Source organism: Aythya fuligula, chromosome 1 (genome assembly GCF_009819795.1).
Source record: "Aythya fuligula isolate bAytFul2 chromosome 1, bAytFul2.pri, whole genome shotgun sequence".
Lineage (NCBI taxonomy): Eukaryota > Metazoa > Chordata > Aves > Anseriformes > Anatidae > Aythya > Aythya fuligula.
In genome coordinates, this window is record NC_045559.1 from 163489489 (window position 1) to 163507149 (window position 17661).

At 36.8% G+C, this 17661-nt stretch overlaps 1 protein-coding gene across 2 annotated transcripts in view; it reads right to left on the minus strand.

Moving 5' to 3' along the window:
* LMO7 (LIM domain 7) overlaps positions 1-17661 on the minus strand; it is a 129059-nt gene that overhangs the window by 85933 nt on the left and 25465 nt on the right. For both annotated transcript variants that reach the window (XM_032198957.1, XM_032198950.1), the window contains 2 exons: positions 8343-8413; positions 5408-5477 (listed from right to left, as the gene is read on the minus strand). In XM_032198957.1, the coding sequence (XP_032054848.1) occupies positions 5408-5477; positions 8343-8413 (141 nt within the window). The remainder of the gene's footprint in view (positions 1-5407; positions 5478-8342; positions 8414-17661) is intronic.

Here is a 17661-nt window from a genome sequence, read left to right on the forward strand (position 1 = left end):
TGTTTTTTTTTCCCCAAAGGAGATACTGACTTTTTCTTGACCACCAGGTCTCAGATGGAAGCTTATATTTATTAAAAACTGCATTGCTACAGACCATACAGCTGTTTCTCCTGAGCAATGAGCAACAAATTATTCTGACAGATATGTCAAGCTTGCCTTATGCTACACAGAACTCATTCATCTTCCCACTGTCTCATGATTTCTGACTTCCACCCCAGTTCATCAAGCTCTTTGTGTTCAAACAACTAAGTTGGAAATGTGAGGTTTCTGGGGAACAAAGGCACTGCAACTAGAGATGCATCTCAAAACACTCTACAGAACTCTGTTGGAAAATGTGTTGTTAGGCCAAAGTCCTCTCCCTGGTGTGATTATATGCAAACCATCTCACATACTGGGATTCAAGCTGAAAAGCAGGAAACACATACTTCTTGAGACTTATTTTTGTTTGTTTGTTTTTGGGGGGTTGAGGGGAGGGAAGGGAGGAGGAGGCAGGAAGGTGGGGAAGGTTTGAAAACATTCATTATATTTTTCCCTGAGAACTCCCAACAAAATCAGCTTGCAACTTTTTATTTAGCAACATCCTGAGACTGCAAGATTCAAGATTTCCTTTTCTTTTTCCTCCTGCCTATTTCACTACTAAAGGGAGAGAATCATTACAAAATAAAATAAAATAAAAAAAAGAAATACCATACAGCAAGTAAAACAATGTTCTTGTTGTTAAGAGTAAGAAGTTTTGTTTTTAAGAAAAAACTTCTCCTTGGATAAAAGGAAAGTGAAAAGGTCTTTGGGGATTACTTTTTCACCTTCATCTGAAACTCAGGACTAACACCATGCTAGGAAAACAGCAAAAGGAATAAAGCATCAAAAAAACATTTTGAAATGGTCATTCAATGCACAATATTTGAAAGAAACGAGGCAACAGAGAAGTCGGGATTGCTCTTTAGTGCAAGGCAGTTTTTCAGAAGGTGAGGTGAATGGTCTGCTATCCACATCACAAGTGCAGTTGCATCATGCTGATGGAACAAGGCATAAAATTTATAGTTCTTTGTCTAGATGCAAGTTGTGCTATTCTAAAATCAATACAAGCAGTGTCTTCTCCATAACAGGAGCAAAGTAGGGGGAGAAAGATCAACCCAGCAAGATCTTTCAATGTAAGAATTTTCTTTAAATCACATTTCCCTGATGCAAGCCTATTTGATACAAGAGTGGACCACAAAGTGGTTTTTTGTTTGTTTAAAGGCAGACTTCACTTTCATTGCCTTGCCAAATGAAACCCCATCCTCTACAGTTCTCTGACCTTTTCCTTACCCTTTCCCTGTCCCCTAGAAACACCAAAGAGCTTAAGAGCTTCATGAACTGCTACTCTGTACTGGTTTGCTGCTGTACTAGGGAAAAAAATGTGGATTGCTCTTTGCACTGTGCGTTTTATACAACTGGAAAGAAAAGCAGAAACCAGTTCTTCATTCTCCAGAAGATATTTCAAGTGCAAAGTTTTCAACAAATAACATTCTCTCAGCTTTCATTTAGTGGTGTTAGCTGCCTTCACCATCCCTTTAAAAGGTAATTAAAGCAAGCAAGCAGCCAAGCAAATTCCCTTCAGGAATCGTGCAAGCACATCACCCTCTTTATGCTGTTAAAAATCAAACAAGTCACAGTCTCCTGCATCTACTGCTGGAATTAGTCCTTTGTACCTTGAAGGCTGCATGTGTCATTGTTCAGGAACCTCCTCGAGAGCTGTGCTGACATTATGTTGGTCACTCATGGTTGATTTTTGTTGGTCACTCATTGTTGATCAGCAATGACATGAGAGCCCAGGATGGCTGCAGTGGCATCTGTTACTGCCACCACAGCTCTGAAGCAGCAATAAGGTTGCACATCAACTCAGCTGGGCAAGCTGGAATTGATCTAGGACTAATCAAATGTGTATGCTGCTCTGTGAGTCATAGAGTATCCTGAGTTGGAAGGAACCCACAAGGATCTAGGATGTGCTGCTGCAGGAGAAGGTGTTCCCAGCAATCATGTCCTGCTAATTGCCATTGGAATAAGAGGTTCACTTCAGGGCTGAGCACCTCTCATCAGCATCAAAAGATGGTCCTGTTCTGCCCTCTACCTCCTATTCCCACCACTTGCCTGCAACTTGTTCGGTCTTGGTCTCTTCCCTCAGTGTATCAGTTCAGTTTTCCAAACAAACATTAAAAAAAGACAGATAAGATGACTGATAGATATCACCTAAGCAACAGAAGACACATGCCTCTGAAATGGAGCAGCAGCACTTCAGTAATAGCTTAATGAATTTTTAAGTTTGCCTAGTACCAATTCAGCATTTTTGATAACTGAATGCTAAGCTTAATTTCAGTATTTAATCAAGGCACATATTTATCCATTCCATCATGATTACACCCCAACCACTGAGATCCAAACCCAAAATTGCTAGGCAGCTGTATACTCAAATTAGAGATGAAAGTTGAAGCCCATTTTCAGTTGTCTTAAATGAACTTGAAATTTAGGTGATTCTGTTAATATAAAGCTGCTATTATATTTTTTAAACATTAATGTATCACAAAAGCAAGTGTCAATTTAATAACGCATTTACTTAATTAAAAACAAAAACAACAAAAAACAGTTAAGTTTTCCACCTCAATACAAAAAGTGTAGTGCACAATATTCCTTAGAAACCAGACTCTTTCATTATTCATATAGGCTTTCACTTCCTATTTTACTCAAATTTGTTTTCAAAATAACCATGAAGTCAAAGCAACAATATAATGAAACCCTTCTGGAGATTCAACCAAAGATGTCTGTTGAACATTGTATTTCTGCACTACTGAGAACACTGCCAAGTATTTGAAGTGAACATAATTTTTCATAGGGAAATGGGGAAAAAATACCACACTAATATGGCAGTCAAATACATTAACTTGAAAATACATACACATCTTTTAAAGCTTTTGTTTTCTGCCAAAAAAAAAAAAAAAAAAGGTATTTCCCTTTTAACTAAAAACAACAGGACAGAAATGGATGCTAGATGCCCAAAGATTAATAAATTTTTAGGAAATGGACTTGAGTCCTTAATCATGAGTCCAGAGGACCATGAAGGTGGTGTAGGAAGAACAGGATCAAAAGATCAAGAGACTCAAATTCAAGTTGGGGGATCTGTTTATCTGTTAGAAATAAATCCTACCTCTTGAAGATAAAGTCCACACCTGCTTAACAAAAAGGAAAAAAAAAAAAAAGTCCCCCTACCAGCAGTATTAGTAAATCTCATAAAGGCTTGGTGGGGAGCAATTAACATATGACCAAAAGACACTGAATGCAGCAGAAGTGAGAGCTGTAGAAGTGGATATGAAGCCATGGCAAACACAGCCTAGAAGCAGATTTGTGGGAGAAGCAAGTAACAACAATTAAAGTATTTCTAGAGCACGGCAAGCAAGCCTACCAGCTAATTCCTAGCAAGCACTGTAGAGAATTTGTCAGTAGAAGAAGAAACGTTTATTTTAAGTATAGAAGTAGAGATGGAAAGGATCCATGTCAACTAAGTCTTGTGGTTCATCAGCCATGGTATCCTGAGCCTGTCAGGTACTAATGCTTGTGTTTCTGTAAGTGCACAAAATTATATATTTTTTAGTGAGTTTTACAGGCAATGATGACAGTGGGACTCTCCAGAGCTGGTATAATTGAACACATTCCTCTCAAGTCTGGAAAAATAAGTCTCCTCTCGTTCACCATTATTGCCACAATAATCACAATCTTCTGAAACTGAAGTATTTCTGTAAATTTTTTTCCACGGGGTTACATAAAACATCAGCTGTCTAAATTACTATCTTGAACTGGTATTTTAACACCACCACCATTAGTGGCGGTGTTAATGGTCTTGGTTTATGAAATTCATTCACCTTTCCTCTGCTTTCTTTTATTATTGAAGACTTGTAGGAACTAGAAACAACTTGAAGGAACAATAACGCACCACAACTAAGACAAACTACACACCTAATGAATACTCCAAATTCTTGTATCTGAAAACAAAATAATAATACTTGTAAAAATGAAAACATTGCATTTTATCTTTCAAGACAATACTTAGTCACCACAAAAATTAAATCTATCCTATATTTATCTGGTTTGGATTAATGCCTACTTTAGAGACACTTTAGGCAACCAAACTACTGATAGAATAGCCTCACTGTCTTCCCCAGAATGATTTTGGTTTAATTTGAATTCTTTTTTTGGATTCCTCATAGGGGAAGAATGTGCAGCACTCATTATTCACAAACCTAATACCCAAAGCTTTTCTAGGACAAAGGCAGCTAATGCTTTGTACATTCATTTGATGTGGAAATACACTTTCTGAGCTTGTGCAATGATATATGGCAAGTTAACCCAATCTTATGACTTCTAGCCAAGTTAAATACACTTTAGAACTCTTTCTTAAAGAGTTGCATAGCTGATCAACAAAAGAAGATATATTAAAGGGATGAGCAAACAAAACAAGTTAGAGAAATATAGTATTCTACTTCTATTAAGAATTCAGGTAACTTTCTCTAATGTTGAAATTGCACATTTACCATGAGGTGTGATCTACTTTCTCATCCCTGTTCACCTTGGGTCTTTAAAAAAGTCCAAGCAGCTCTGGTCACAGAACTGTTTAAGAGACATAGATACCCTGGCAACAGGAATAACTAAAAAGGATACTGTTTCTAGGAGGAAAAAAAAAAAAAAAAAAAAGTTGAAAGCTCTGAATTTGTATATTCTCAAAAGCTTTTCTGTTGTCAAAGGGCTAAAAAATATTAGCTTACAGTCTCTGACCAGAAAGTTTGCCAAATAGCAAATGGAAGTCTAAGATTTCCTGTGTAAGTGATTCCATCATTATTTTTCTCCTTCTTCAGATGACGTGATTTACAGCCAAAACATCGACAAATCCCTTAGCTGAAGCATAAAGAGAGATTTCTGAATCAGAGTTACATTAAAGTAACATAGGCTTTACTGTGGGTGGGGAGAAGCAGCTTCTAAAAACACTCAGATTGCAAAGGACATCTCTGCCCATTCCCTAAGAGAGGAAATTAGGAAGTGGGTTGTGAATGGAATATAGGATGGTGGCCTTTGAATAAAGAAAGGTAAAGTTATATGTATTTGCGCACAGGAGCCATCAGTGCTGATAAGGGGATGATGCAGCTTCATGTGGTGACAAGCTGATTGAAGATACAGATCCATATCACAGCACAGGTAATCTCTATTCTACATCAAAGTATATACAGCAAAATCTTAAACAAAAAAGGAAATAGAGATAACATTCTACACACTTGGAAGGTTTTTGTTATGAGACCATGTAAGACCAATAGGCAAGAGCACACATTAAAAAAAGTGAAACAGAAATTATACCACAGGTAATAGAATTACTGTCATTACTTACCAAGCCAGCTATTGGAGTTGACAGACGATTGATCTTCTTAACAATGCCAGGTTTGATCTTGTTAATCAAACTGAAAATAAATCATATGATTTTCTGTTACATAATAAGCAGTGATATTCATGCTTAAAGTTAAGAACTACTTTGCATATATTCCTCACATATTACTTGAGCCAAATAAATTTGAACTCATTAACAACCTTCCCTGTCCAATTTTTTAAGTCTTTTTTTCAGCTGATTTCCAAAAAGCAACAATAAGAGATCATAGAAGCAAAAACAGGAAAAGTCACAAAAATAAAGATTGCTGACAATGGCAAAGTGAGATAAAAATAAAAAAAAATAAAAAAATCAATGCCTAGATTGGTGCAAGGAAAAAATGATTTGTGTTTCTACTAAATCAGTGATGTTAATCAGAAAAATTTCTCATTTAAAGATTTAAAGACCACAAAAATATTGATCTGTTGAAGTGAAATTCATATATATATACACACACACGCGTTTCTTAAATCTTCCAAATGCATGTTATTTATTTGCTTTATTTACTTAAGAACATAAAGTAGTATGAAATAGGGAGAACTTTCATGTCTTTCTTCCTCTAATGTATTTAGTAAAAGAGATTTATAAAGATATTTGTAAAGACATTTAGTATAGTATCAAAGGATTTATCAGTCAGCTAACATACACACACTTGGTCATCAAGCGGGTCTATCAAGCCAACTGGGCTACCCTTGGAATATAAGGTGGAAGTATAGGTCTGGTCTGCTATAGTTTGTCAAGTATCCATCTCCAGAGAAAATGCATCTGTGGACATTAAACTAGTCATGGCATGGGGGAACCAAGGCAACAATAATGCTGCGTTGAATTCGTCTCCACTGTTTAAGACCTCATATTCTGTCTATTTCAGTGAAAACTGGACATAGGAAAGCCTTTCACACTTTGCTGTTCTCTATTTCCATGGAATTTCTATGGAAGTCATTTATCCCTGTACTTCAAGTATGTCAAATTTAAGAAGTATGATATGGGAGGACAGCTATATGATTGAGTGCAGCATAATTAGATGTCTTTACCTTTAAAAAATTTTGCATGCCTCCTAAGGCAAGTTGCTCATCTGAAGAGATTATAGGATGTTTTTCTTGCATGTAGCTATTAATTACACATAAATTTAACTGATTTACATTTGGCAGATGGAAGCTTATATTCTTTTGCCAAAGACATGTCAACAATGAAGATATCAGAGGGTTAGAATATATCAGTTCATTACCAATTCTTGAAGACACTACTTAAAAGTTACAGCTGAATACAATACACACACCCCAATAAGTACATACCTAAAGAAATAGTATAAGCTATTACCAGATTCAGTCTACTACATATTTGATTACAGAAGTTAAAAAATACAGTGTCCATCCCTAAAACATCGCTTCAAAATATATCATCTCCTTCACATCACAAAGTTAACTGCAGAAGCAACTAGCAAGATAGTCTGAAAGGTGACATGCCCAAAGGAGAAAAAAAAGAACAAACAAGAAATGCAATAATATTAAAAGAAGAAAGATACAGAAATGGTGTGGGGTTTTTTTCCTTTACTTTGGTTATTTGTGATATACACTAAACTCAGAGAATTGTACCTTTATAAATATTTTCTGAAAGTTGGCTTGGTTGAACTGATTTAAGTGTCTCTGAGAATCAAGGTATTTTTTTAAGCATCATGTGCAAACCTCTAGTAGGATTTCTCTATACTGACATTCTAATTACATTCACACCTGCTTTTCCTTAACCCATAAGGATTTAGCACTACTTCCAGTCCTGGAAACCTAGTAAGTACAGATGAAAATTACAGACATGTTGAAGAGACCTGATGAGTGTATGTTTTACACCTCTGACTCAGTCTACCAACGAAACCAGACAAGTTCCACTAGTGCCAAGTCTATAACATATAAATAGAAGGAAATAGAAGGAAGCTTTTTTTTTTTTTGAGAAAGCACTCTAGAAAAAGTTGAGGTCAGAGTACTGTTTGTTGTTGAAAGCAATAACTAATTCAGTCTTGAAGGTAATGAAACCTGGGCTGCACATGCACATACAAGAAAATATTTCTACCTGGTCTGGTAGGAGGTGTCCTCACCCATGGCAAGGGGTTGGAACTGCATAGTCTTTAAAAGGTCCCTTCCAACCCAAACCACTCTGATTTTTTTTTTTTTTTTAATATGTATATGTATGTACATGACACTAATATCCAACCCATTTACTTTTATCATCCTGAAACACTTTTTATTTAAAACAAATAAAACAACAAAACAGCTTATAAAATATGTCAAGTAACATCCAATAGATTCTATGGTATTGAGGCACTTGGATATAAATATAAGATGGCAAAATAACCCCTCTCATATTTTATGCTGAAGAGCAATACCAGTAAGTAATGGGCACATGAAATCAGAGGCCTGCATGCTATTTTTAATTTACAATTTCATAACCTTAATTTCTGAAATTAAGTACTTTTCTAAAAAAGTGTTCTATGGGTGTCAAGTTCTCTGTGAGGAATAATTCTTTCAGGATTTAGAGAACAGCCAGCACACAACAATTTCTTGTGGAGAAACAGGAAAACCACCACCACCAGGCTGACAAGTAACTGAGTGTCTTGATCACAGCCATGCATAAGTTGAAGAGAAAGTCCACTGATGCCATAAGCATTACAGCCAAAATAATTAATCAACAAGCCAGAGGATTAGCACAATGTTCCAGCTAAGACACAAGGAAGTGTATCGAACAACACACAGAATGTGTAGATTTAGAAAGCAGATATTTGCCATGGGAAGGAAGAACAGCTTTCAAATTTATTTTCGGTTACTTAAAAAAAAAAAACTGCAACAGGCCAAGAAGGGAAGAGGCCAGCTAACAGCAAACTGAAGCGTTTTTGCATAGATAAGTCAATACTCACTCGCATAACAGTACTCCATTTTCTAGAGCTGCTCGAAAGTCTTTGGTTCCAAAGCTTTTCCCAGTAACTGTCTATAAAAATAATAATTGAGAGTTAGTTTGATACATGCATACAAAATCAGGACTAGCAAGAACATCTGAGAACAAAAAATTTCTTCAGTTCAATGCATAGTTCATGTTCTTGTTTTTTTTTTTATTATTATTGTTATTAATTTTTAAAGAGTCTTTTAAAAAACAGTTCTCTGTGCCTCAAAAGAAGTCACATCCAACATCTTCAGATAGTTTCTGCTAGTGCAACACAATCTTCAGCTAAGTTCTGTGGGAATACTTGTTTTCTAAAGCAATACCAGCTATACTGAAAAGCATAAATTATATTTGAAACAGAAGTGCTAAGAAAAGAGTCTTATCTCCTACTTCATTTTACAGCTTGTACACTCATGATATCCGGCATGAAATATTTTAATACTGTTTTTTTTTTTTTTTCCCCCCTTGCCACTTGCACCTAAGGCAACGTGACTAAGGAACCACTCTGGCATGTCTTTGTTACCACATGCACATCAATTCCCACTAGCTGGCAAGTGGTAAGACTATACTAGTGGGGCTACTTTATATATATGGGGTGAAAAGCAGTGAACAAGAACAATGCCTTATAAAGGACTTAAGATACGTGATGCCAGAAGCATTGCCTACGGGTTTGCAGCAAAGCTGTTTTCCACAAAAGAAATTTGCTTCTGGCATTAACCCACTCCATCTCAAAAGAGACTATCAATGCAGTACCCTTCTCAAGCCAGAATTTATTGAGATTCTTCTTATTAGACTCCCCTCTGCACAAGTCCCTTGAAGTGAATGAACTTAGCCGATTTCTTATGGACACAGATTAGTAACACACACACAAATCAGGAGGACACAAAATTTCCAGAACTGCCCAAATGCATTTTTCTCTGTTGAATACAGGAATCAAACGCTAAGGACATTTATTTTTGCTTAGTTCAGAGGTCTCCAGGTCAGTCACTAGCTTATTACAAGCCTTCTTTAGAGGATCCTGACCATCTCCATCACTGAGCAGGACTTCAGGCACACAATTAAAAGTGCTGTGGCATCTGTGTGCATCCAGACTAAAGTTACTGGTTACCACAGTAATTAAAGAAATTAGTGGTGGAACAAATGAACGGTGCTTGGTAAAAGAGCGTAGGAGAGGACACAGCTCTTTAAGGAGCTGTAAAATTATCACCCTTTCATTTTTCCCTAAATTGCTAATGCATGCTACCACTAGAAAACCTAGAATTTAAGCAGTTAGCTTTTACATAAGGTATTTTTTAATTTCAAAAACTTGAACTTCAATCCCTCTATTGAGAACAAAACTAGATGTTACAAAAATAATCTAATGGGATTAAGTTCTTTTCTAGGACTCCAATCAATTCTTGGAGTCAAAAAGTTATTCTCATTTTAGAGTTTTCTCAGACATCTGTAGAACTGCAGAGTATAATTATTTTATTTTTACTCTTAAGTCACACAAGCAATAGACAGTGAGATGTTTCTTTCTCCTAAAGTAGCTGGCCAGAGTTTGGCCCATTCCAAAACTGTGATGACATATATATTGGCAAATAACCTTTAAGCTAAAAATCCTTGCAAAATTACAACTGCATATAACTAAAGAGGTCACTCCTAAGAAATTATTCTCAAGAAGCCAAGGAAGATTTGTCACTGAAGAAATAAACTTCAGCATAGCTCCTCCACAGGAGTGCCACACACTGCAATGCATAATAACATTTTCATTTCCTAAAGTTATTTCTAAGCAATTTAAAAAACAAAACAACAACAAAAACTTATCCAAAACAAGGTGTGGAATATTTTGACTGTTACAAAGTTTTAAGATAGATCAACTCAGATAAGTCAAAGTCATCCTTGAACTACAAGAGTCCAACTTCAGCACAAGATTGTAGATGATAGTGTTAGCCTTACAGACCTCTTAAAATTACACTAAGATTAGAGGATATTACACTGAAAGCCTTTTGACCAAGTTATTTGTGCAGCCACTCTGGCAATCAACATTGATTTGGTATACAGGATGGAGCTGTCAGACTGATCTTGCAACTAGCAGATTTTGGAGACTACATGGTTTGTTGATGTTAAAATAAAAGCATCAGTACTGCCAAGTTCAGCTTTACTAGTATTGACTTTTAAAGAGTAACTAATAATTAAGTAATTAAGAGGTATTCTCAAGGAACAATTTAACACTGATGGCTTGAAACTGAAACATTTTCCAAGTTGCACAATGCTTTGAATTTGTTGATGTCAGAAAAAAAAGTAGTACTCCTTTTTAAACTCAGGTTTCATAGAGAGAACATTTCTTGCAAAGGACTTCTATCCACCTTATACCCACTGCAAGGCATCAAACAACTGTAATATTGTAGTCTACATAGGAACAAGATACCATTAAAAAAAATGAAAACCATTGACCAACTTAGATGTCCCCAAATTTTAAGGGCCTAAGTAAGACAAAGTGAATCGCACCCTGAGATACTACCTCTTCAAAGAATGTCTATAATTTGTGAGTCACCATTTATTCATTAAAACTGGTTATACTGGGTGTGGTATTCTTATGCAATAGACATAATTGATTTGGGATAATTTTTCAACCACTTAGGCCATGTGATCCACCAAACAATAAAAGAAACATCTCCCAAAAGCGATTTTTATCCATGTCTGAACATAATCTCTTTAAATTATCTTTTTTTCCTCTCTCCTTCCTTCAGCTGAATGCATTTTGCTTCCTTCTGTTTTTAATAGAAAGAAGGCAATGACATAATTAAAGACTATATCATAAATCACATTTAATTGCTGCAGTAAAACAGTTTGATTTCAATTTTGTAGGAAAGCGTCCCCTAATACTTTGGTAACTTGCAATTGCCAGGTCTGTGCAATTTACTTCAAACAGCATGTAAATCAAGACTTTACACACACATACATGCAGAGGGCTAATTTAACTTCAGGTTTGCTATGATTTATTTAGGAAGCAAATCAAGAAGTAAACAAAGATAAACCATTCAAAAAATGTCATGGTATCAAAATCATGAAGGACCGAACTAAAAAAAACACATAGAACAGAAGAATACACTAATTATATGTCTCAGTACCAAAATTAACACTGAGTACATTTCAACTTGTCCTACTAAAGGCCAAATGTAGCTGATCATAATGGGCTTTTTTTTTTTTTTTTTTTTGCTTTAAAAGCCATTAAAAATGGAAAGATCTTGCAGTGTTAATAAAATAATGCTAATGGAGTTCACATCAAATTGCTTCCATGATTTTCACCTATTTGAATGGCTTCCCAAGACAGACAGCTGTCCTGTAGGACTGTATAAGTTTTCATGTGGATTGGCTTCCTATATATATGTGTAGGCCACATGCACCTCGCACAAATGCAAAGTAGCAGCAGATTTCTCACCTTAATTTTGCTATGGTGAAAATACTACAAGCCATACTCTCACCATCCAGTGCAAATCCAACACTACATACCTAGGCATGCTGGTTAATTGATTCTCCATCACAAACATCACTAAAGCATCACAAGCTGCTAAAACCCAAGAGAGGCATTCATCATGCCCAAACCACAGTCTGAACAAAGCCTTACGTCAGAAGGCCCCACCAGCCATCTAGTCTGCTCGGCAGTTCACGTTGCCAGTCCTGCTCTCTGGGTCTCATGTTCAAAGGTCCTCTAATACAGCCCCATTTAGACCACACAAGTCAAGCAAGGACCCCACAGACTGATCCATGAGAAATGTTAATTGCATCAGTGTGAAGCGTGCAACTCCCTGATGTAGATCTGTAGGTTAGGGATGGAAGATTTAAGATAAATACCAAACCATTTGTGAAAGAAATAGCCTTAATACAGGACTGCACATGAATCCCACTGGGCAAGAAGCTAATCAGACAATGACCTCAAAGACACTAAACTGATTTATGAACTTCAGGTCCCAAGCTTAGCCTGCAGCAATAAAAGCCAAGTTTACCATCATGCTGTAGAGATGATTGCTAATGTTCTGTAAAGTGGGGCACTGATATGAATCTGATATTGTGGTACAGTCCCTACTGCAATATTTCAGCTATGTGTGCCAGTTTCCCTGGGTTCTAACACACTGCCTGCCTCCACAGAACTGGGTCTGTGCCAAAAATTAAAGAAAAGAGAGATCACCTCACATATGCATCAATGTCTGAATTATTACCTTGCTAATGGTCTTTTCTTTTTTCAGTTAACAAAAAAAAGTGGATCAGTTTCCAGGGTGAGTGGCTCCATTGTTGCATAATCCTAGCATTACGTATCTCGGTTTACAGCACTCATTTAGCTCTAACCGCCCCTATCCAATATATCACTCCCAAACTGTACTGTTACTGTGTACAGTAAGATGCACAAGGAGATAAATAGACTACACCCACAGCCAACAAGCAAGAATTCACAAAACTCCCAGTGCTCTGGCATCTGTATTTTTTGGCAGGACCTGGAAGTAAATTAATGGCACATTTTATACCACATCTTGAGTCCATTCCATTTTACCTAAAGTTGTCTGTAAAATGTTATACCCCAGCCTGACAGATTCTGCCTTTTAGGGTCTGTCAGGAAGGAAGAGGCCTAAAGAACAAAACAATCAGTAGGTTTTTATTTATCTGTTCATTTGTTTTTCCACTCTTGCAGGAACTGGTGGTTCTTCTGGATGAAGACAATAAGCACCAGCTTCGTGGAGAACTTTAGATGCATTCACTCAAAGTCCTGCAAAAGGCCCTGCCCCATCTTTCACAACTATTTATAGTCCTTCTTAAGTATGCAGGAGATGAGTTTTTGTCCTTGATCGGTAGCCATGAACTAGAATACTGCCATATCCCTTGGAGCAAGGGATATAGTTGTCTGCCTTTGCAGACTTGCAGTCCAGTTTTTTCCTCCCCATTTCTTCTTCCTCTCTGAATTTAAGTCTAACATTGCCACAGATTGCTGCAGTAGTGAATTTTGTTCAAAACCTTCCAACGGAAAGATGATGGGAACCATATTTGGGGGGTTGCATACACAACCTTGAACAGAGAAGTGGCTAAATCACATTAATGACCACCTGGGTAGAAAGCCTTTGTCTTTGCAGCAAACAGCTAGACCAGAGGTTACTAGCTTCCTCAAGGCCAACTACTGGAAAAGAGCAGCTCATTTCTGAAGCAAGCAGGACCTACCTCCTTGAATTTTTAGGTCCTGGGAAGAGTGGGCATGTATATCTTCCACTCATAATAGAATTCTGCTGGCATTTCATCCCTGGTAGCAGGAGAGATGCCTGGTCCAAAGCAGCCAAGAAAACTATGCTGCTATCCTCCCTTCCTATCACAATTTAGTTGATAGCCTCTCAGGAGTTTGGACTAACAAGTGCTCAAGAATCTGGTACCCACAGAGACTTTCCTTGTAAACAGCCCAGCAATGAACTTACGACTCTGCCAACCCTAACAACTTTATATGAGCGAAGAGCAATATCTGGATTTCTACAAAAGCAAGCTCCTCCTCTTTAATTCTTCACAATTCATTATTAAAACCCATGACAGGCATGACTGCACTGAAGAAAACAACCTGGGTGGCTGTAAATAACAGCAAGAGTAAAAAAGGATGAAGCTGATTAATATTTTTGCCATTAATCATTTATACTGATCCATGTGAATGCTCCCCTTTTTGTCTGAAAGACTTCTGTTTTTCAACTGGAATAATTCCTGCTCTATTGCTCAATGCAGAGATGTATTGTCCTGCTTAACCCCATACCCCAAATCCCTAGACATAATTTTGGTTTAGAGGATGTGGAAATCTTTCAATCTTCAGCCAAAAATGCCTTTGATAACAAATCAAACAGACATTTATAAAAGGAAAAGACTGATTATTGAAGAAGTCTTACTGCAATTTTCTATCATCATCGTAATGATGGGGTCTTATTGTGGTATGCCTGCTGAAAGAGTCATGCTAAGATTTTTGAAATAACATGTAACATTTTTTATTATTATATACAGAAGATGAATAAAAGCAACGGTTAAGGGGAAAGCAAGGAGACACGTTTACTGGTATTGTAGGTATGAGAAGTACAGATCTCTTCACATCAGCTGCTTACACTCTGGGGTTTTTATGTGCTTTTTCATCTCTTCTACCAAATTCAGAGGGTTAGAAATGAAATCTTTATTCCACTATTTAAGGGAAGCCCTGACTTAGGGGAACAATACTGCAGAAAGAGCAAGGACATTTTCCATAAACATTTGAGATCAAGCAATTCAGTAAAGCTTCCCTACCCCCAATTCTCCCAAACAAGATCATCCCACAAGTGACAGCAAGATGAATAAGCTTACTGTTGTTTATATTGATGACTGTGTACTGACAGGTGTCAAACTTAGAAAAACAACATACATTATTTTGTTTGTGTGATAAAAAATTCTCACTGTATAGGCAGCATAACGTAAATGGATGTAGGTGTTCCAGTAGGACATAAAACTTGCAAATGTGAACTGAAATTAGAATAACTATGAATCTCTGGAAAAAAATCCAGTCACCTAGATTAATATAATAACATAATATCCAAGTAAATCAGATGTGCCTATAAATTCTGCAAATAGTTTAAATGTACACCATTCCTCAAGTCACCACCCTAATTTATGCATCCTGACTTCAACTTGAACCACAATTCTTTACAATTGCCTGTAGTGACAGGACTAGGGGCAATGGTTTTAAATTGAAAGAGAGTGGATTTAGATTAGGTATCAGGAAGACATTCTTGACTCAGAGGATGGTGAGTGAGGCAATAGAACAGGTTGCCCAGAGAGGTTGTAGCTGTCCCATCCCTGGAAGTGTTCAAGGCCAGGTTGGATGTGGGCTTTGGGCAGCCTGGAGATGCCCATGCCCACAGCAGGGCATGGACTAGACAATATTTAAGAGTTCCTTCCAACCCAAACCATTCTGTAATTTATGTTCTCACATGTATTTCCAACTAACTTCAGTTAAATAAAAGTCCACATTTATCTATGTTCCCAAAACAATAGAAGAGCAAGATGATTATTTTAAGGTTGCCATATGATCTCCAAATGAGTTCAGCTGGTGGTAAAACCAGAATGGCAGTACCTTAACCTTAAAATCCCTAATTAAGTAGAGAAAAGGATAAAGTCGTCATGAGAAAAAGTGCCTAAACATTGAGTTCATGCCAAAATGAGAAAGCCACAAATATATACATATTAAAAAAAAAAGTTAACTGAAAGTTCGCTTTTCGAAGTAATTCATATCATAATGGTGATGCCCTAGACTTCAGTGGTTTGGTTTTTTTTTGGTTGGTTGGGTTTTTGTTTGTTTGTTTGTTTCTGCCATAGAAAAAAAAAAAAAAAAAAAAAAAGGTAAACTTACCCAGGGAACAAAGTTTATGAAGGAATAGTTTCTAGAAAAGTCATCTACTGAGTTAAGAGAAGAAGGGAGCATTAATTCCATTTTCACTGGTTAGATATCTTTTAATGATCGTGTTTCATAATGTACATGCTCTCATGCTAGCCAAATTTTGAGCTCACCTATTGTAAAAGTCATTTCATGTGCCATTTCTTAATCTTTTCTTTTTTCTTTCCCTGAAACATCTACCTCTTCTTCACAGCATTCATTGTTACCTGACCTAAAGTTGTTCACTTCTCCAAGCTGAGGAATAAGTGATCAAAAGATAAATGAATCCATGAATAGCTGAGTCTCAGCTGGGCAACAAAGAAGACAGAGATGTTGCCCTGGGTAGAAAAATCAATATGTTCTGAACAACTCCTTAGGAGGCTGAAATAAAAAGGCTAGAAAAATATCAGCAACAAAACAGCTTAGAAAACACTACAACAGTATACACAACGTATGAACAGAAGGTTTTGTAGGACCACTCAAACAGCTCTGAAATTGCACCAAAGCCTCCTTTCCCCCTTCATGCCAAGTGAAAGGTTTGCATTTAGAAAGCATCCCAGATGACTGTGCTTTAATATGGCATTAAAAATGAAAGTGTACCCCCCATAACTCCCCTCACACACCAAACCACCTCTCCCCAGCCCCCAAACTCCTATAGCTGTCGACCCGTGGGTTCCCAGCATCCACAGATCCAAATCTGTCTATCCACAGGATACTGGAGATAAGGATAACATCTGGACTTCGTTCAGATTCTTGAGGCTTAACATACCCAAAGATCCAGCCATTCAGCACCCTAATGAGACTGGCAGTATATGACTCATGAAATGGCTGGCCACATGCTGTCACAAAGAACTTTGAATTGGGACAATAAAAAAAAAAGCATCTGAAGAACTATGTGAAATCTCTCCATACCATTGTTTTGACTAAAGAAGGAAAACAGTTTACATGTATGACAACAGCAGCACTTGGGTTTCAAATGAACACAGGGGAAAAAAATGTTTTCATGCATTTTCAGTTAAAATAGAAACATGAATCGAAATATTAAAAGATAAGGGTGTATTAACAGATATTAAGATAACATTTGTCCAGCGAAACTGTAAAAAAAAGGATTAAAGGAATACATTTTTGCTGTAGAGGTACTAAAATTACATTTGTCTAGCACGTTATTGTCTTGGTATTTATAACTAATGTATCCACTTTGTTGTAATTGAATATTTAATTACCTTGTCCACGTAAAAGAAGAGATAAATGCAAGCTTGATGGTTGTATTTCCCAAGTTTATAGCCCAATTTTATTATTATTGTAATTCCAGGCCAGGGAGTATATGCTACAAGTTTCAGTACAAGCTTTTAGCTCATTAGCACTTATTTTGTAGGAAGGACTTTAAACAATGGAGTATCTTACAGCAATTAAGAAAAATATAACACAACTCCTCTTCTATTTGGAAGCTGGTCTCTATTGAGATTATTTATGTAGGTGGCAGAGAGAGACAGAGATACCAAATGAAATGTCCCAAACCAAAGCACATTTCAGTATTTCAGTCCCAGATTACACCTAAACTGCTTTACTAGTAATTCTGGGTGTGTTTAATACTTTGAGTTTTCATATAGTTTAAATCATTAACACTGTAGATACACATGGTTCTCCAAAGTGGATGGTCAGAACCACGAGCAAGCCAGAGATCTAATGACAAGGTTTTGTAACCACATTCAGCACAAGGAAAAAGGCACTGGATAGAAAGAATAAGCACACAACAGGGAAATGTTTCAGATATAATTGCTTTCACGTGTTTAGAGAGGTTATTCATGCGTGGAAGTCATTTCTTGTTATTACTGGAGATTTTTCAATCTTTTGAATTTTTCAGTCTTTACTGGAAGCTGTACTTTCTGCAGCATAC